General features: G+C 44.8%; 1 protein-coding gene across 1 annotated transcript in view; it reads left to right on the forward strand.

The window, feature by feature from the left end:
* The window catches only part of prkg2l (protein kinase cGMP-dependent 2, like), a 31,017-nt gene extending 15,297 nt beyond the window's left edge, over positions 1 to 15,720 (forward strand). Inside the window, exons 11-20 of the mRNA XM_079248406.1 lie at positions 313 to 411; positions 540 to 687; positions 787 to 923; positions 2,878 to 2,967; positions 3,220 to 3,361; positions 5,795 to 5,958; positions 9,810 to 9,932; positions 12,588 to 12,650; positions 12,917 to 12,983; positions 15,605 to 15,720. Of these exons, the coding sequence (XP_079104532.1) occupies positions 313 to 411; positions 540 to 687; positions 787 to 923; positions 2,878 to 2,967; positions 3,220 to 3,361; positions 5,795 to 5,958; positions 9,810 to 9,932; positions 12,588 to 12,650; positions 12,917 to 12,983; positions 15,605 to 15,700 (1,129 nt within the window). The 3' untranslated portion in view covers positions 15,701 to 15,720. The remainder of the gene's footprint in view (positions 1 to 312; positions 412 to 539; positions 688 to 786; positions 924 to 2,877; positions 2,968 to 3,219; positions 3,362 to 5,794; positions 5,959 to 9,809; positions 9,933 to 12,587; positions 12,651 to 12,916; positions 12,984 to 15,604) is intronic.
* Positions 15,721 to 20,360: the final 4,640 nt, after the last annotated feature.

Genomic DNA, 20,360 nt, shown 5'->3' on the forward strand with positions numbered 1-20,360 from the left:
ATGTTTTTGTCATCATTTTTAATTCGTTGTCGGATTTTTTAAAATTGTAGTTGTGGTTTGCACTTCAGCGCCACCGTAGGTAACAACTGTGGACCAATCACATCCAAGCTTGACAGAAATAAATTAGCAATAAGCATGCTGGGTTCTGTAAAGTAGTATTTCTGGTGGGAATAACCTCATTTCTCGGTGAAGATGTGGTTTTTCATACGTGTATCTGTTAACAATAAGACATGCGGACTCAGAAACACCCGTTTCACTGTGTACACTGTCACACAGAGAACTGAAAGTCTAACTTCTGTTTGCTTCCTCCAGCAATTTCAACCAAATGGTGGGAACGTATGAGGAGCTTCAAGCTTACCTCAAGGAATACGTGGAAGAGCTGTCCAGGAGTGATGAGAAAAGAAACGCTTTGTGAGTGAATGAATGACACAATAAGCTGCTGGTTTGGCCGACTGTTATCCATTTCACTTGGAGCCTGTTTAAATCAGATACACAGAGATCCAGATGTAAGGATATGTCCCGTCTTGTTCCTCCCTCAGCCCCCCCCTGTGTCAGACGGATTCTGTGGAGTCTCAGGAGATGAGGAGGCTGAGGGAGAGGATTGCCCTGCTGCCTACACACCAACCCTTCGAAGAGCTGGAGGTCATAGCGACACTGGGCGTGGGAGGCTTTGGAAGAGTGGAACTTGTAATGCCTTCACCATCACATTCATCAGATAAAATTTAGTTCCACCTCAGCAAGCAGATGAAACTGAAGGCAACAAGTTTCCCCTCTTTTATTTTGCAGGTGAAGCTTAAGGATGAAGACACCACTTTTGCTCTGAAATGCATCAAAAAGAAACACGTTGTGGAAACCAGACAGCAGGAACACATTTACTCTGAGAAAAACATCCTTCAGCAAACCAACTCAGCCTTCATCATCAGGTCTGGGCAACTTCCAACATCGCACTGTCAGGATCCATCCCACAACGGCCACAATCTATAACTGGCTCTGATGGTCTACAGAGAGGTTTAGTAAGCTCTGTACAACGTCAGCTTGTGGGAGTTTTAAGATGCTGAGCAGAGAAGTAAGAAAAACTTAAGACATCTATTTCCCACAAATCTCATGTTTTCTCTGAATGGGAGACAACATTGTGATGCAGAGGGTGTTGGTGTTTCTGTGGAGTTGCTACGGACCAGCTAGAAGTATGTAGTCAACCCAGATTCTTCCTTTACACTGAGATTTATCTTGACTTTGTGTAAGCAGTGTCTGCCCACTGTCATTTAAAGAGGAAAGTTCAGCCAAAACGTCATGTTCAGTCTGTTTCACATGTACTTTCCTTCCTAAGCTTGTTACAGTACCCAGTAAAACACCCAGTATCACTGTTTCTAGTTTCCTAAAACATGATTTTAGCAGTTATCTCTTGCTATAATGGTTAAATTCATTGATAAATATCAAATGTTAAGCAGCAGTCAGTGAAGCTGTGGAACTAGTCAATCAGCATCAATGGCAGTTTCTGAGAAAATATCCAGTAAAATACTTGGACTCTAAGGGAATATAGGCCTCATGGGCATGAGTTCAGTTCAGTCACTATTATGATCTGATAATCTCTTGAGAAAGACTCTTATAATGATAATATGTGGATTTTTCTTTATGTTTTAATGCATGAGTGTCCAAAGTTGGTTCTGGAGGGTCACTGTCTTGCAGGTTTTGGATGTTTGCTGCAACACACCTGATAGGGCTGTGACGATATGTTTTCGTCCCGATTCGGTTCGATTCGATTTTTTGAGTGCCGATTCAATTTAAATTACAATTCTCAAAATTCCCCAATATTGCTAATTTTTGTTGACTAAAAACAAAAAAAAAAAATTTGCAAAACGGTTTTTACTTATTATTTTTCTTTATTTAAATTAGGAAAAAAACAACACAGTAGCCAGACCATCATTCTCCAGCTCTCATGCCCAAGAAGACAAGTAAAAAGATCAATAAAAACAATAAAAATGACAAAAAATTTATGACGGATTATTTTTATTTATTTGAAAAAGAAAATCAACTTTTTTTTTCAACAAAAAAATCAACTTTAATTTTTTTAATTCGATTTTCCACCCCTAACACCTGAATTAAGGCACGTTCACATCAGCCTTTTGATTTGAATCTTAGTCTGTTTGCTCAGAAAGTCCGCTTCGTTGGGGGAGATGTGAATGCTCCAAACAAATTCGGACCAAAGATGCAGACTCGGTCCACCTACAAACACAGGTTTCAGTCTGTTTCAAGTGGATTAAATACAGGAAGTGGACTACAAATGAAGTCACTTCCTGCATTTAATGTAGTGTTGCATTGTGGGTAAATACATAGCGATGGCGTTAATGGTCCTCTGCCTCGTCTGTTGTTCTTACTGCGGTTATTGTTGCAGTGTATTTCTGCAGTATACTTGCATAAGAGAAAGAAAACAAAAAACAAAACAGAACAGCAACAGTGTCGTCTCCATGTTTAACTCCTCAGTGAAGGAAACTGAGTTTTGTTCTACACGCGAGTCTTGTCCTTTCTTTTGCTAAATACCAGTGCAGCGACACCTGTGGTGGGAATTGGGATATAATATTCTAATGGTTTGGCTTGTTTGACCAAAGTGCAGCATGAACTTGAATTCAGTCCACATGGATAACCCCCCTACAAATGAGCCAAATCCCCAATTGGACCCAGTCTAGAGGACCATCCTGATGTAAGTGTACACTTAGATTGAGTCAACATGTTTGGGTTGCACTTGACAACAAGATGTTGAGGAGAGCCATTTAATATGAATCAGGTGTGTTGGATCGGGAAACCCGGCCCCCGAGGACCAGAGCTGGACACCCTTGTTTCAGTGCTACAGTGAACAATATGGCTGTGTGTGTATTCCAGGTTATTCCGAACATTTCGAGACAACAAGTTTGTTTACATGCTGCTCGAGGTTTGTCTGGGTGGAGAGCTGTGGTCCGTGCTGCGGGACATGTGAGTGTATGTCCTTTTCATTCATTCATTCTACAACTACTATAAAGTCATCTAGAAACTGATACTAAACAAGTTATAATGTCAAAATAATGGACAACTTACATGATGTCAGTGAAAAACCCTTCAGAAAGGGTATGGGGAGAAGGAAGCTTCTTGAGAAAACATCATGAAAACTGACACAATCTTCACATCTTTAGTGAATATGTACATTTTTACAGAAAATATAAAGCTGTGTCTTTTTTCCTCTACTAGGAGTTACTTTGATGAGCCTACAGCCAGGTTCTGTACTGGCTGTGTCTTGGAGGCCTTTGACTATCTCCACATGATGGGCATTGTCTACAGAGACCTGAAGCCTGAAAACCTCCTACTGGATGCAGAAGGTTATGTCAAAATGGTAAGGCAGTTGCTAAACTGTCTCGAATGGTCCCAAATGGAAGGTCTTTCTGTGGGAAGTGTGCTTGTTCTCCCTGTGTATGGACGGATACACTGGCTTCCTTCCACAGTCCAAAGACTTGGTGTTAGGCTAATTGGTTCCTCTGGGTTTCTTCAGACCCTTACGAGAAGTCTCCTGCAGGCAACATGTGGTCCAGAAATCGTCTGTTGGCCTGGGTGTGGATTTGGATGTGTTTTGTGGGCCAGAGGCGGTCCTAACACGGGAAGCTTGTCTGGAGATAGATTGTGGTCATTTTCTTGTCGGCCACATGTGATGGTCATGTTAGTAAGTTTTAGCAGCCACACTTATATTTAGTCAGCGCAGTAGGTTAAGGTCAAATATAGGCCATACAAAAATGCACATTTAGGTCATATTTGGGCCAAATATTTTGTGCGATCAGAGGAGTGAGTGTGAGTGGTTGTTTGGCTCTGTGAATGGTGACCTGTCCAGGTCTACCTGCCTTTCACCTGGTAGCTGTTGTAGCAGACTTGAGCTTCCATGTGAGCCTGTATTGAAATAATGGATTTGTGTTAACTGGATTATAATCATTCTGCAAACTTTTCAGAACATTTATAGGACAGAAAAATAATAAGCAATTACAGTAATCTAATCTGGAAGAAACAATCCATAGGACTAGTTTTCACAGGATGTTTATCATTTCCTCAGTCCAAGAAACCTGTTTTATATGCGAGTTGAACGACAGACCCTGGTCTGGAATGACTCCATTGTTTCTCAGTGTAGTACTGGAGGACAACAGCTTCAGTCCATCTGAATCTAGATTCAGGTCTATAGGTCTGTAAAACATCTTTGCAATCTGACCAGCTGATTGGTTTTATCAGGTTTCATGGAGAAGTATATTAGTGTATCATCTGCATAGCGATGGACATTTATACCTGCAGTGAACCAGCCAGACAGTGGTGAATTTTACTGATGTTTCCAGGATTATTTTATTTAGGTTCATCCATTTTGTGATCTTCTTCAGCCTTCAGAAAACACCATAAGAGCTACAGGACAGAAACATAATATGAGCTCTTTTCTTCATAAATGAAGTCTTGTTGTTTTAACCAATAAACACACAAACATCTATTCATCAGGATAACATTTTGACACAAGACAACATAAAGTCCTTTGCAAACAAGAGGCTAACTTATTAGAAACGTGAGTTTGATTTCTTACAGCTTGAAGTTCTGATCTCAGCATAGCTGTTACAAATGTAATGCATTTGAACACTTGTTAAAAAAAATGATGTTAGGGAACACAATCATAAATGGTCAGAACTGAACAGTACCTTGTTCCCATTCCAGTTAGATGCTTAATTATCAGAGATCCTAAACCCTGCAGCACAACAGCCATTATTTAGACAATGAAAATTCCTTCCATTTTTACAGTCATTTCCTGCTTACAAGATGATAAAACCAGAGGTTCACAAGAACTGTGCTTAAATACAGGCCTTCACAGTGCAAATAGTAACGTCAAAATAAAAGCTTCAAGTAGTGGTTACCATACAGTTGTGTCCCAAAGTAGTCACATTTTAGAGTTTATTAAACACCATTAACATTGCCTAAAAAAGACATTTATAACTAACAGATTAGTATTCAGGTCAGTTCAATAAGAACTAAGGTGGCTCCATGGCCGCCTGGAGCTTAACTTCAACAGCGCTTGCTATTTCTTTCACACTCTGTGTCTGCACAAAGCATATGAGTCAGACAGGAAGTCAGACTTAGGAAAACTAAAGGAACACTTAATCATGAATCAGAATCCTGAATAATTTATATAATCACTGTGTAGACTTGTGGTCCTGAGGATTTAAATGACCCAGCAGATCATTTTCCACACCTGAAAAGACTAGTTGTGGGAACCAACTGGAGATTTGGGGAGTAAAAGATTAATAGCAGAGTTTTTAGAAACTTTATACGGACTAAAAAAGATAAATTGACGGCTGTAAATCAGGAGGAAGAGCAGTGATCTTTCAGCTGGAAAGTTGGGAGATCGATTCCATGCTTCCCCTGACTATGTGCCTAAGTGTCCTTGGGCAAGCCACTGAACCCCAACTTGCCCCATCCCTGATATCTGGGTATTTAAGTTGCTTTGGTTAAAGCTAAATGACTACAGAATAAAGGATTTTACAGCCCTGCCTTTCGCCCATAGACAGCTGGGATAGGCTCCAGCTTCCCCGCAACCCTGAATGGATTCAGCGGTTTAGAAAATGAATGAATGAATAGACTGAATAGAAACTGGACGGTACGCTCTGGTTTTGAAAAGACCCCAGTGGGTAAAGAAGGAGGCTCATTCATTTTTAGTGGAGTCAGTTTGTCAGAATGACGCCAGTCAGACAAACATGGTTACATGTAAAGGTGCTCTTTTCTAACTTCTAACACTTCCATGTGTCCTCAGGCAGACTTTGGCTTTGCTAAAAAGATCGGCATTGGAAAGAAGACCTGGACCTTCTGTGGGACACCAGAGTATGTGGCCCCAGAGGTCATCATGAACAAAGGCCATGATTTTGGGGCGGACTGCTGGTCTTTGGGAATCCTCGTATTTGAACTTCTCACTGGCAAGTAAGAGTGCTAAGAACATTTAAAGTAGCTCCTGCACACTGATGGATGGAGATGCTACCAATTACTTCAGACTCCCATCTTGCTATGTTATTGTGAATCTCCAGAATTTAAGCTTTGCATACTTAATTTTTTTTTACCTCCCGTGGGCTCACCATCTGCGGGAGGAGCCGTAGGGGTCGGGTGCAATGTGAGCTGGGCGGCAGCAAGGGGCGGGGACCCTGGCGGTCCGATCCCCGGCTGCAGAAGCTGGCTCTAGGGACGTGGAACGTCACCTCTCTGGTGGGGAAGGAGCCTGAGCTTGTGCGCGAGGTTGAGCGGTTCCGACTAGATATAGTTGGACTCACCTCAACGCATGGCTTGGGCTCTGGAACCAGTACCCTCGAGAGGGGCTGGACCTTCTTCCACTCTGGAGTTGCTCATGGTGAGAGGCGCCGAGCAGGTGTGGGCATTCTCATCAGCCCCCAGCTTGGTGCCTGCACGTTGGGGTTTACCCCGGTGGATGAAAGGGTAGTTTCCCTCCGCCTCCGGGTGGGGGGACGGGTCCTGACTGTTGTCTGTGCTTATGCACCGAACAGCAGTTCAGAGTACCCACCCTTTCTGGAGTCCTTGGAGGGAGTGCTGGAGGGTGCTCCTTCTGGGGACTCCATTGTTCTGCTGGGGGACTTCAATGCTCACGTGGGCAGTGAGATAGATTGTTCCAGTGAGACCTGGAGGGGAGTGATTGGGAGGCATGGTCCCCCCCCTCTGAACCCAAATGGTGTTTTGTTGTTGGACTTCTGTGCTCGTCATGGATTGTCTATAACGAACACCATGTTCCAGCATAAGAGTGTCCATATGTACACCTGGCATCAGGATTCCCTGGGCCGCAGTTCAATGATCGACTTTGTAGTCGTATCGTCGGACCTGCGGCCACATGCCTTGGACACTCGGGTGAAGAGGGGGGCGGAGCTGTCAACTGATCACCACCTGGTGGTGAGTTGGCTCAGATGGTGGGGGAGGAAGCCGTTCAGAGCTGGCAGGCCCAAACGTGTTGTGAGGGTTTGCTGGGAACGTCTGGCTGAGTCCCCTGTCAGAGCGAGCTTCAACTCCCACCTTCAGCAGAGCTTCGAACATGTCCCGAGTGAGGCGGGGGACATTGAGTCCGAATGGGCTGTGTTCCGTGCCTCTATTGCTGAGGCAGCCAGCCGGAGCTGTGGCTGTAAGGTAGTTGGTGCCTGTCGTGGCGGTAATCCCAGGACTCGTTGGTGGACACCAGCAGTGAGGGATGCCATCAAGCTGAAGAAGGAGTCCTATCGGGCCTTCTTGGCCTGTGGGACTCTGGAGGCAGCTGATGGGTACCGACGGGCTAAGCGGCATGCGGCTTCGGCTGTTGCCGAGGCAAAAATTCGGGCATGGGAGGAGTTCGGCGAGGCCATGGAGAAAGACTTCCGGACGGCTTCGAGGAGATTCTGGTCCACCATCCGGCGGCTCAGGAGGGGGAAGCAGTGCTCCATCAATACTGTGTACAGTGGAGATGGGGAGCTGCTGATCTCAACTCGGGACGTTGTGGGTCGGTGGAGGGAATACTTCGAAGACCTCCTCAATACTACCAACACGTCTTCCCATGAGGGAGCAGAGCTGGTGGACTCAGGGGTGGACTCTCCTATCTCTGGGGCTGAAGTCGCTGAGGTGGTCAAAAAGCTCCTTGGCGGCAAGGCCCCGGGGGTGGATGAGATCCGCCCGGAGTTCCTTAAGGCTCTGGATGCTGTGGGGCTGTCCTGGCTGACACGCCTCTGCAGCATCGCGTGGACATCGGGGGCAGTACCGCTGGATTGGCAGACTGGGGTGGTGGTCCCCCTTTTTAAGAAGGGGGACCGGAGGGTGTGTTCCAATTACAGGGGAATCACACTCCTCAGCCTCCCTGGTAAGGTCTATTCAGGGGTCCTGGAGAGGAGGGTCCGCCGGATAGTCGAATCCCGGATTGAGGAGGAGCAGTGTGGTTTTCGTCCTGGTCGCGGAACAGTGGACCAGCTCTATACCCTCTCTGGGGTCCTGGAGGGGGCATGGGAGTTTGCCCAACCAGTCTACATGTGCTTTGTGGACCTGGAGAAGGCATTCGACCGTGTCCCCCGGGGGCTCCTGTGTGGGGTACCGGACCCCCTTGTACGAGCTGTCCGGTCCCTGTACGACAGGTGTCAGAGCTTGGTCCGCATTGCCGGTAGTAAGTCGGATCCGTTTCCGGTGAGGGTTGGACTCCGCCAAGGCTGCCCTTTATCACCGATTCTGTTCATAGGCGCAGCCGAGGTGTTGAGGGGATCCGACTTGGTGGCCTCAGGATTGGGTCCCTGCTTTTTGCGGATGACGTGGTCCTGTTGGCTTCATCTGGTCGTGATCTCCAGCTCTCGCTTGAGCGATTCGCGGCCGAGTGTGAAGCGGCTGGGATGGGAATCAGCACCTCAAAATCTGAGACCATGGTCCTCAGCCGGAATAGGGTGGATTGCCCTCTCCGGGTCGGGGGTCAGGTCCTGCCCCAAGTGGAGGAGTTTAAATATCTTGGGGTCTTGTTCACGAGTGAGGGAAGGATGGAGCGCGAGATCGACAGACGGATCGGTGCGGCGTCTGCAGTAATGCGGACTCTGCGCCGGTCTGTCGTGGTGAAGAAGGAGCTGAGCCAGAAGGTGAAGCTCTCGATTTCCCAGTCGATCTACGTTCCTACCCTCACCTATGGTCATGAGCTGTGGGTCGTGACCGAAAGAACGAGATCTCGTATACAGGCGGCTGAAATGAGTTTCCTCCACAGGGTGGCCGGGCTCTCCCTTAGAGATAGGGTGAGGAGCTCAGTCATCCGGGAGGGGCTCAGAGTAGAGCCGCTGCTCCTTCGCATCGAGAGGAACCAGTTGAGGTGGCTCGGGCATCTGGTCAGGATGCCTCCTGGACGCCTCCCTGGTGAGGTGTTCCAGGCACGTCCCTCTGGGAGGAGACCCCGGGGAAGACCCAGGACACGCTGGAGGGATTATATCTCTCGGCTGGCCTGGGAACGCCTCGGGATCCCCCCCGCAGAGTTGGCAAATGTGGCTGGGGAGAGGGAAGTCTGGGCTTCCCTGCTTAGGCTGCTGCCCCCGCGACCCGACCCCGGATAAGCGGCAGAAGATGGATGGATGGATACTTAATTTTTACAGATTTTGTAATCAGTCGGTACATTCAGCCGTAAATGCTGGCCGACATTCTAACCCAATGTGTATTGTATGTTTTGTATTGCCAAAGAACCAAGTTACTTTTCTAATGCAGTAACCTGAGTACTCTCTCATTAACCCTTTAGAGCAGGGATCCCCAACCCTGGTCCTCAAGGACTGGTGTCCTGCAGGTTTTCCAAGTGTTCCTGCTGGAACACACCTGACTCAGACTCAGACAAGCTCTGCACAAGTCTGCTAAAGTCTACACATTGATTTGAATCAGGTGTTTTGCAACAGCGACACTTGGAAAACCTGCAGGATACCGGTCCTCGAGGACCTGGATTGGGGATCCCTGCTTTAGAAGGCACTCAATGAAATACCTTGAAATTCGAAATTCTAACCTAAAATTGTCCTTTTGGTATGTACCAACACCTCCATTCTGTTGTTACATTTTTAAAAAAAAAATTTGTTTCATGCTGAAAATGAAAGAAAACAAGATGATTAAAAATAGTCACTTGCCCAATAAAGGGTTAATGTCTAACCATGTGATCTAGTTAGTCTAATTTCAACTTGCCGTCAGTGTGTTTTAACAGATATTAAGCCTCTCATACCAGTAAAAGTCCATCAACAAAGACAAAAAAAAAGGGAATTTGTAGTTTTATACTGAGGTGGAAAAATGAAAGCCTGTTTTTCTTCCAGCCCACCCTTCTCTGGATCAGACCCCATTAAGATTTACACCATGGTCCTACATGGCATTGAGAAGGTGGACTTTCCAAAGAGAATAGGCAAACGTCCAGATGACCTCATCAGGAGACTCTGCAGGTACGATGAATCCTTTTCTGGTAGCAGATCTGGAATAAAGCTGCAGTTTCTGTCATTTCAGCACATAATGAAGCAGTCATACAGGACTGGAGGTGGAAGGATCAACGCTGTTGCTGCTGGGTTGAGACTAATGCACTCGTATGGAACATATGGGGATCTTTATATACTTTTCCATAAAAACAGATGAAACTGATGAGTTGCTGGGCGATACATGATAATGATTATGTTTGTTGGACTATTCAGCATGATTAAAATAATTAAATCCTATTTCTGACCAAAGGAAAGTGTGAAAACAGATGTAGCGAAACAGAGTGCAACTGCAACAAAAAATATAACCTGTATATAAATATGAAGAAAATAAAGTAAATGCATGTCCGCCTGTATGTCCTTGCTCTGCTATTTCATGGTTGGAATGGTTGAATCATCCGTAACAGACATCAACATCTGGCTGATATCCGCTGACGCAGCAGATTCTTTCTGCAACATCTGGCTGATATCCGCTGACGCAGCAGATTCTTTCCGCAACATCTGGCTGATATCCGCTGACGCAGCAGATTCTTTCTGCAACATCTGGCTGATATCCGCTGACGCAGCAGATTCTTTCCGCAACATCTGGCTGATATCCGCTGACGCAGCAGATTCTTTCCGCAACATCTGGCTGATATCCGCTGACGCAGCAGACTCTTTCCGCAACATCTGGCTGATATCCGCTGACGCAGCAGACTCTTTCCGCAACATCTGGCTGATATCCGCTGACGCAGCAGACTCTTTCCGCAACATCTGGCTGATATCCGCTGACGCAGCAGACTCTTTCCGCAACATCTGGCTGATATCCGCTGACGCAGCAGACTCTTTCCGCAACATCTGGCTGATATCCGCTGACGCAGCAGACTCTTTCCGCAACATCTGGCTGATATCCGCTGACGCAGCAGACTCTTTCCGCAACATCTGGCTGATATCCGCTGACGCAGCAGACTCTTTCCGCAACATCTGGCTGATATCCGCTGACGCAGCAGACTCTTTCCGCAACATCTGGCTGATATCCGCTGACGCAGCAGACTCTTTCCGCAACATCTGGCTGATATCCGCTGACGCAGCAGACTCTTTCCGCAACATCTGGCTGATATCCGCTGACGCAGCAGACTCTTTCCGCAACATCTGGCTGATATCCGCTGACGCAGCAGACTCTTTCCGCAACATCTGGCTGATATCCGCTGACGCAGCAGATTCTTTCCGCAACATCTGGCTGATATTCGCTGACGCAGCAGATTCTTGCCGCAACATCTGGCTGATATCCGCTGACGCAGCAGATTCTTTCCGCAACATCTGGCTGATATCCGCTGACGCAGCAGATTCTTTCCGCAACATCTGGCTGATATCCGCTGACGCAGCAGATTCTTTCCGCAACATCTGGCTGATATCCGCTGACGCAGCAGATTCTTTCCGCAACATCTGGCTGATATCCGCTGACGCAGCAGATTCTCTCCGCAACATCTGGCTGATATCCGCTGACGCAGCAGATTCTCTCCGCAACATCTGGCTGATATCTGCTGACGCAGCAGATTCTTTCTGCAACATCTGGCTGATATCCGCTGACGCAGCAGATTCTTTCTGCAACATCTGGCTGATATCCGCTGACACAGCAGATTCTTTCTGCAACATCTGGCTGATATCCGCTGACGCAGCAGATTCTTTCTGCAACATCTGGCTGATATCCGCTGACGCAGCAGATTCTTTCTGCAACATCTGGCTGATATCTGCTGACGCAGCAGATTCTCTCTGCAACATCTGGCTGATATCTGCTGACGCAGCAGATTCTCTCTGCAACATCTGGCTGATATCTGCTGACACAGCAGATTCTTTCTGCAACATCTGACTGATATCTGCTGACACAGCAGATTCTTTCTGCAACATCTGGCTGATATCTGCTGACACAGCAGATTCTTTCTGCAACATCTGGCTGATATCCGCTGACACAGCAGATTCTTTCTGCAACATCTGGCTGATATCTGCTGACGCAGCAGACAAAACAGACAAAACAGATTCAGCTCCATGAAGTCACAGAAACTCTCTGCAAACCTGTTTACAGCTGACCTGCTTCCTTCTGTCATTTTAAAGTTTAATAAAAAATGTTGCTGCCAGTGAAAGCTAGAATTTATTTATTAAGAGAAACTTGACAGTTTTAGGCTCTGAACTGAGATAGATGAAGATAGACAGAACATCTTCTGGCTGATTTATATTCATCAGTTTAAAGCCCCCACATCCTGGTTTTTTCATGTTTTCTGGCTTTTCTGCAGAGTTTAAACTGTGTATTATCACCTGAGACATGACCTGAAGTTAAACTGGATGAACAAACAAATTAAACATGTGCATACACTTGATTTATTTTTTTAATGTAGACGAAACTTTAGCTAAAAGTAACAATTGTCCCGTCATACGTCCCAGATGTTCTTGTCTGGTGACGTGTGTTCTCCTTTATCCACTTTACTCCTTCAGAAAGCCTTCAGAAAGCACTTCTCCCAGTAGCTCCCATCTAAAAGACAGCTCTGCGTGTCATTCAGAATTATGACAACCAACTGGAACTAAGACAGGCATAAAGAATAAACTGAGTGAAAACAACTTTAACCAGGTTAAACATCTGTTTTTCTCTTACAGGTTAAATCCAGTGGAAAGGCTGGGAAACAAAAAGAACGGCATTGTGGACATCAAGAAACACAAGTAAGTCCTTTACAAAGAGAAGTCATTGTTCTTTTCTTTGGAAAAGCTCAGATAAGGTTTGGAAAACTGTGATAGTGTTGCATTATTTTGAGTTACTTTGTAGTTTTTTTTTTCATTCTTGTTGATTGCTGCTGCAGAACAGCAATGATCTGTTTGCATTTTTAACATCCAGCAACCAGAAAATCTGAATGAAGAAACGCGGTGTGTTTGTGTGTTTCTGCCACCTGGAAAAGCAGACTGTGTCTCAGGCTGTGGTTGTTCTGTAGGTGGTTCCAGGGTTTCAACTGGGAGGGTTTGAGATGTCGCCAGCTGCCGTCTCCACTGAGCAGACAGGTGAGAATCAGCAATGAGAAGCTCCAGAACTCTCCATGTACAGTGGCCAGATGAATGATCCGCTGGATTCTCCTGATGCTCCTGAAACACAGCATGCTAGTTCACTTCCTCTGGTCCATGGCATTAAGATTTTGCAGGATCGGTGCAGATGCAGTTCGTCCAATGCAACAATAAGCGGCAACATTAGCAATAAAACAGAGTTTTATTCAAAAGCCTACAAAAAGCACGAAGCACCAGACAAAAGATGGTGCACATTAGCAAACAGAGAGTGAAGTGCAACACTCTTTGTTTGTCAACAAACAATAACTAACCAACGCTTACACAAGAAATAACTCAGCAACAGGCTAAACTAAAGGCTTGGTGTGTGTAATGTAACCACACAGAAGCTTACACTCAGCAAAGGGGGCGTGTCCAAATGAAGCACGCATCAAGATCATTATTGGTTTTTTTAAGTCATGTGACCAAAGACAAAGGAGGCCCCGTTTCTCTGAAATCACGTGACGCCTCATTGAGCAATTTGAATCACTGAAAATGCGGCGGGAAAAACAGGACATGTTCTGCGTGGTCAGAGGATCGATCGGTGCAGCAGACTGGCTGACAGCGCTGCCTCTAAAGGGGAACCACCATCTTAGCAGAGGACACCACAGGTTGGGTGCATCTTAAGACATAAGCTACAAGCTAAACTTTATTGATATGATATTCTTATCATACATACCCCAATTTATATTGATATTTTATTAATATGACACTTGTAGCACAGATTAATTTAATCTGATATAAAAGATCCTGATAAGAGGATTCTGACATAAAACGTGCACCGGTATGTTTACAGATCCGACAGAATTATTAGTTTCCTTAAAATATCATTTGGTAAAAAAAAAAAAACGTATACTTTTACCTCCCTTTAAATAATTATTATTAATGAGTTATAATATCAAATCAGATCAAATATACCTTTATACCTTTTACTTTTTTATAATTGATGATTTATATCCACTGCGTTGCCAAACAAAATGTCACCACCTGGATTTAACTAGGAGACGGGTTGGAGCCTCCTGCTGGAAAATGACTACATGTGTGATAATCTTTCATCTGAGACATCTTATTTAGCCCAAACTGATGCAAAGAGCAGCTTCGTCCTTTCGTAGACAACCATCCAGTTGTCAAGGTTGTCTGTTTCAGAAGGATCAAATGATCGGCATGCAGCGGAGAAAATATCTGAGGAGATGCAGGAACTACCAAAACTAAGTTAAGAACTGTCCAACGCATTCTTACAGTTTTTCTCAGTAGCTTTGTTGCTTTTCTCACAACTGACTGGTCATGTTGCTTTGATCATATCTGTCAAAATGAACTTCGAACTGCAGAATCAGTCCCATAAAACTGATCCTCATTTCACTGGTTGAGTCATTACAAACAAGAGTTAAACTAGTCATCAAAACGTCCTGCAGAAGGTCGATTCTTCACTTTCCACTCTGCATCACAAGGGATGATGATGATGATGAGATGTATAATGAAGGACCCCTGGAGTCTGGATGTGTGATGGAAAGGTTTATTCACAAAGGACACAGAGTGGATGATATCCCTACTTGGTGGAAGTTGTAGCTTACAGAGTCCAGGAGTCGAGCGAGACGTCAGAGCAGGGAGTCAGCACACGTGGAATCCTGAGAAAGGCTGGAGGATCAGAGTCAGAGGAGATGAACTGCAGATAAGCCTGGGAGGGTCTGTTGTGCGAATGTTAATTCTGTTGTGAGAAAAGCACCAATGCGACTGTAAAAACTGGAACCATGGTGAGGAACCAGCATCTTCCTGGAAGAAATGTGGTGAGAAAAACATCCTGAATGACGTGATCTGTGATCTTTTAAATGGTAAAAATCTAATCTGAGAAAAACAACAGCAGAACTCAGGACTATGTTTAATAGCGAAAGTAAGAACGTTTCCACATGAGCAACGTGAAGGGAACTTCAGGGACTGAAAAGCTGTGCAGCCAGCGATGAGTGAGGTTAACAGGAGAGAAAGGCTTCAGTTTACTTGGAAGCATAAAGACTGGACTCTGGAGCTGGAAGGTCATGTGGTCTGATGGGTCCGGACTGACCCTGTTCCAGAGTGATGGATCATCAGGGTGAGAAGGGAGGTGAGGTGACGTCATCAAGCCATCAAGCTTTGTGCCTACAAGCCTGTGGGAGCAGTCTATGATCTGGTTCTGCATCTGTTAGTCGGGTCTATGTTCTGCAGCTCTGATGGAAGGCCATGTTCCAGATGACACAACCAGGATTCATTTGAGGGGGGGCTCAGATTGGTTCAGAGTGGTTCAGGGAACAGGAGACATCTTGTTAGAAGTATGCCACAGAAAACACAGCTGGAATCAGAGCTAAAGGCGTCCAGACATTTTCTCTGCTGGCCAGGCCGCCTATTTATTTATTTCCATGTTAAAGTTGCCACTGATAGATTTATTGATTTATGTACTGTATTTATTTGCAATTTTAAATAACTGATGTCCCATTTAATTAATTAATCAATATTGTATTTATGTATTTGATATTGGCCCTGTTCATCCTCCATACATCAGTTTTGGTGAGAAAATGATCTATTTTTGCTCACGATGACTTTGGTTGTTTCTGCAGCTGAAGGGGCCAACGGATCATAGTAACTTTGATGTTTTCCCACCGGACACGGAGGAGCCTCCTGACGAGCTTTCTGGCTGGGACAAAGATTTCTGAGGACACGAACAGCCAACAGAAAATCTGTAACTTCTGTAGTAAGTTAACGACTGAGTCTGATGTCCAGACTGAACCTTTACTAACATCTACTGGAAGAATAAAACAAGAGTCATAACGGGCTCGTAACACTGTGCATCATGGTGTTCTTACTGTGTTTCTGTTTTCTGCCTCTGAATGTATATTCTACCATCACACACATGGACATGAGAAAGGAATTAAAAACAGTGATTGCCAATTTAACTGGGTGAAGTCTGTTTTGGATGTGATTTATTGTCCAGAACAACTAAACCATTTCCCATTTAAAACAAACGTTTCATTTTTATGCAGTTTCTGTTGGGACCTTAGACTTGGATCAGCATGTGGTAACATTTATACTTACTGTAGTGCCACCTGTTTACATCATACATAAATATCTAATCAGCCAATCACATGGCATTAATTCCATGCATTTAGACATGTAGGCATGGTCAGATGTGTCTGAGGAGAATGGGCAGACTGGTTAGAGATGATGGAAAGACAACAAGAAGTCAGATCACCACTGGTTCAAACCAGAACATCCTCTCTGAACACACAAGACGTCCAGCCTGGAAGCAGATGGTCTCCAGCAGCAGAAGACCACAGCGGGTTCCCTCCTGTCAGTAAAAACTGGAAACTGAGGCTACAATTCACACAGACTCACCAGAACTGGACGATAGAAGATGGAGAAACGTTGCTGGTCTGATGAGTCTCCAGTTCAGCTCCACATTCACATGGTAGGATCAGAATCTGCTGGAAACATCATGACAACATGGATCCATCCTGCTGTAGATCAGCATTGGGTCCACTTTGGTCCCCTCAGCACAGCCTACCTGAGTCCTGCTGCTGACCATGTCCATCCCTTTCTGAGCACAGTGTAGCATCTTCTGATGGAAACTTCCAGCAGGATGATGCACCATGTCACAAAGCTCACATCATCTCCACCATGACGATGCGTTCACTGTCCTCCAACGGCCTCCAAGAGCCAAAGAGAACCAGACATCCAAAGACCAACTACAAAGGCTGACGAAAACAGCAGCAACAACAACACCACCACCACCAAACAATCTCAAGGTTTCTAAAGTGGCAAGCTGTTCTACACCAGAACAACAGCTGCCCTGAATGTTCACCAGAAGCTGGTTTAAATAGGGAAGCTCCAGCCAGCCAAGAAAGGGGCCAATCCCAAGCAGGGGATGGAACAGTTGGGTGTGTCCTGCAGAGGCAGCCAATAGCAGAGATGTGATGGCACAGCTGCTTGTAAGAGTCTTCTTGAACTACATAAGCTGAGGCCTGGGCCCGTAACATTGACATTTTCACATTTGAAGCAGACCGAACACAGGAAGCGGACTACATCCGGTGTTATGATGCATTGTGGGTAAATACATAGTGATGTGTGGTGTTCATACTGTGTCCATTGTTGCAGTGTATTTCTGCAGTATAATTAGGACAGAATAAAAAACCCAAAACAGCGAGTTTTGTCTCTGTGTTTAACTCACAACCGAGTTTTCTTCTTCACGCCGATCTTGTCCTCTCTTTAGCTAAAATCTAGCGCAGTGCCACCTCTGGTGGGAATGGGGATATATTATTATATAGGTTTGGCTCGTTTGACCAAAGTGAGGGTGAACATGATCTGGGTCCACATGGATACACCCAACCTACAACTGAGTAGAGTCCACATGCGTACAGAGATCGCGTTCACACTGCACTTTGGTCAAGCGAGCCAAACCAGTAGAATACTACATCACCATTCCCCCCAGTACCAGAAACATGTAGAAACATGTAGAAACAGTCGCATCTCCTGCAAACCAGAAGCATTTCTCCGACAACAGAAGAGTATGTGGAACTGATGTGGGAGTAAATCCACAGTGGGTTTGTTTATGTGCTCAGCTGGAGGTGGATCCTGGCAGGAGCTGCTCATTGCTTCTTTCCCTGTGTGAGAGTGGAAAGCCCACTCTGGTCTGAGGTGGAATTCTGCTGTCCGTGTGCTGATTTGTCATCATGCCACTCAGCTCTGAGCGTGGATGCTGTGAGGAAACATGCTGGGGGAAGAAGACCACAGAGGCACCATTGTGCTGTTTTACTGCAATATTCTGGGAAAGATCTGAGGACAAAAACAACTTTATATCAGCCGAAAACAACAAACACATTTCATTCTTCTAAGGAAAACCTTTATTTCGACCTTTAGGGATTAAAGTAGGTCAGAAAGTTCTCATTGCTACAAAATGATCTACTGTTTCCATCCCACGTTGCATCACATTTTACTGTTTAAATCAGTTTTATAATAACTTTCTATACTTTATTATAACTTTAGTGTCCTTTTTATTTGTATTAATGGAGCAGAAAGATTAAATCAGCGCAGAAGACAGTTTTTTATGTAACCAGATCATTTCTGATGTTGATTTTTAAAGGTTTCTTTCTCGGGTTTTTGCTGCACAGCTTAGAACTGACATCTGTTGCAGAAGCTGACAGTAAATGTTTTTTATTTCTAATCCATTTTACAGCGCAGCATTAACCACTTTCCCAGGACAAGGAGCCGAGGAAGATGCCAACAGTCTCCTGGTAGCATTACTGAAAATGGCCACGAGATGTCAGCGTGAGGACAGAAGTAAGCGAGGACACATGTAGAGAGACCATCATTATCTGAGTCAGATCAGAGGAAATCTAACGCATGTTCCTGAAAGTGAAAGGAAACATTTCAAATTGATAAGGTATAAAAGACATTAGAAATGCTCAGAGTGCATCTTCCTCCTGCCTGAGGCTTCGTCTTCGTCTTCTTGCATGAAGACTTGTTTTTTTTTAATGGCTTTATTTTAAGCAGTTTTTAAAACTTGGACTCATTTTTTACACATTAATAATGCATCTGTGCAAACATTTAATCTTAAACCTGAATCTTCATAATACAAAATGTTGCCATTATGTTTCATGTAAAAATGTAAATCTAATCTATTGTAAACTAATGAAAGTTTGGTTTGACATAATCCAGTCGTTCCTTCCAGACTTTCCGCTTGATTACTGTAAAAAGGACGGTTCCAGATCCAGTTCAGCCTGACATGAACCCAGTCAGTACCGTCCTCTGGTCCACTGCAAACAATCTGACTGTTACTCATTATTTTAGTATCATTTATTCATTCATTATCCTAAACGCTTAGTCCAATTCAGGGTTGTGGGGAAGCTGGAGCCTATCCCAGCAGTCTTTGGGGGAGGTGCAGGGTGCACCCTGGACAGCTGGCCAGTCCATCGCAGGGCCACACAACCACTCACACTCACTCTTAAGGAGTGAGTGTGAGTGGTTGTGTGGTAACCAATGAACCTAATGTGCATGTCTTTGGACAATGGAAGGAAGCCGGAGTACCTGGAGAGAACCCACGCATACACGAGGAGAACATGCAAACTCCACACAGAAAGGCCACTGTCACAGACCAGCTTTTTCACTTTACATATTTATTCAGTTTTTTGTGCAAATGATATGAAAATAGGGCTGCATGGTGGCATAGTGGTTAGTAATGTGGCCTCACAGCAAGAAGGTGGCTGGTTCAATCCAAGGTTTTTTGCCAATAAACATATGAGGCGAAACAGCCGGTCTGTGACAGGAAGCTTTCTTCTTGTGAATAAACGGAACTGGATCAGAACGAATCTATAAATCCGGATGGTCTGGTATCAATCAGTCAATCAAAATGTATTTATATTGCATTTTTATCGAAAAGCATCACAAAGTGCTTCACATAATAAAATAAAAAGCAAATATAGATAAAGTTTATAAACAAACCTTTATGTACCAAAATACTCAGGATCCATGTGAAAGCTACTAACTCACAGTTAAACCCCCTCACCGCATCAGCGCCCCCCCTCCCTGTCTGGAAGGAACTTCCAGTCACAGGTAAATCACACACATCTCTACCAGGAACCAGTAATCAGCAGAGAGGGAGTGTTAGCGAACCAGTTGAATGGAATTGTTCAGGAATCCTGGTGGATCGTTGCCACAAGAAGCAGGAGAACATTGATGCTGCCCGACTAGCTGGTCCAGACCAGGTACACACTGAGGTCCCTGAAGTCTCCACCGCCTCTCTTTGTTTCCCTGCATGTTAAGTTCTCCAGAGATATGCTTCCATACAGGTTTTACTTCGTAAAAACGCTGATATTCTGACTGACTGGGTCGGTATGGGTCATACCATACCATATGGGTCAGCAGCTGCAGCTGATCTGCATCAATATATGCATAATTGTTGACTTTTTGATTCTGAATTTAGTTTACAGCTTGACTGCATGAGATCCCTGCACCATGTTTGATCTGTTGGACACCGAGAGGCATTTTTGTCAGGAGTTGCTGATATTGTGGAGAGACAGAAACAAAACAACAAACAAGCAAGATCATCATGAAATACTACAGATATTTTAGTCTATGGTTGAGTTATTCCATTACTGAGCCAACAAACGAGAACAAAAAGAGTTCTATTATGATTTGTAGAGTAAACGCGGGTCGAAACCCGAACTTTCCATCCTTTTATCGATCAGGACAAGTACTTCCTGTCGGTTCTAAAATCAAATATTTGGGTCACATAATTACAGATGATATGACTGATGACGCTGATATGAATAGACAGCGTAGTATTTTATACATGCAGGCCAATTTGCTGACCAGAACGTT

The sequence above is a fragment of the Telmatherina bonti genome (genome assembly GCF_933228915.1).
Source record: "Telmatherina bonti genome assembly, chromosome: 11".
NCBI classification, from domain to species: Eukaryota; Metazoa; Chordata; class Actinopteri; order Atheriniformes; family Telmatherinidae; genus Telmatherina; species Telmatherina bonti.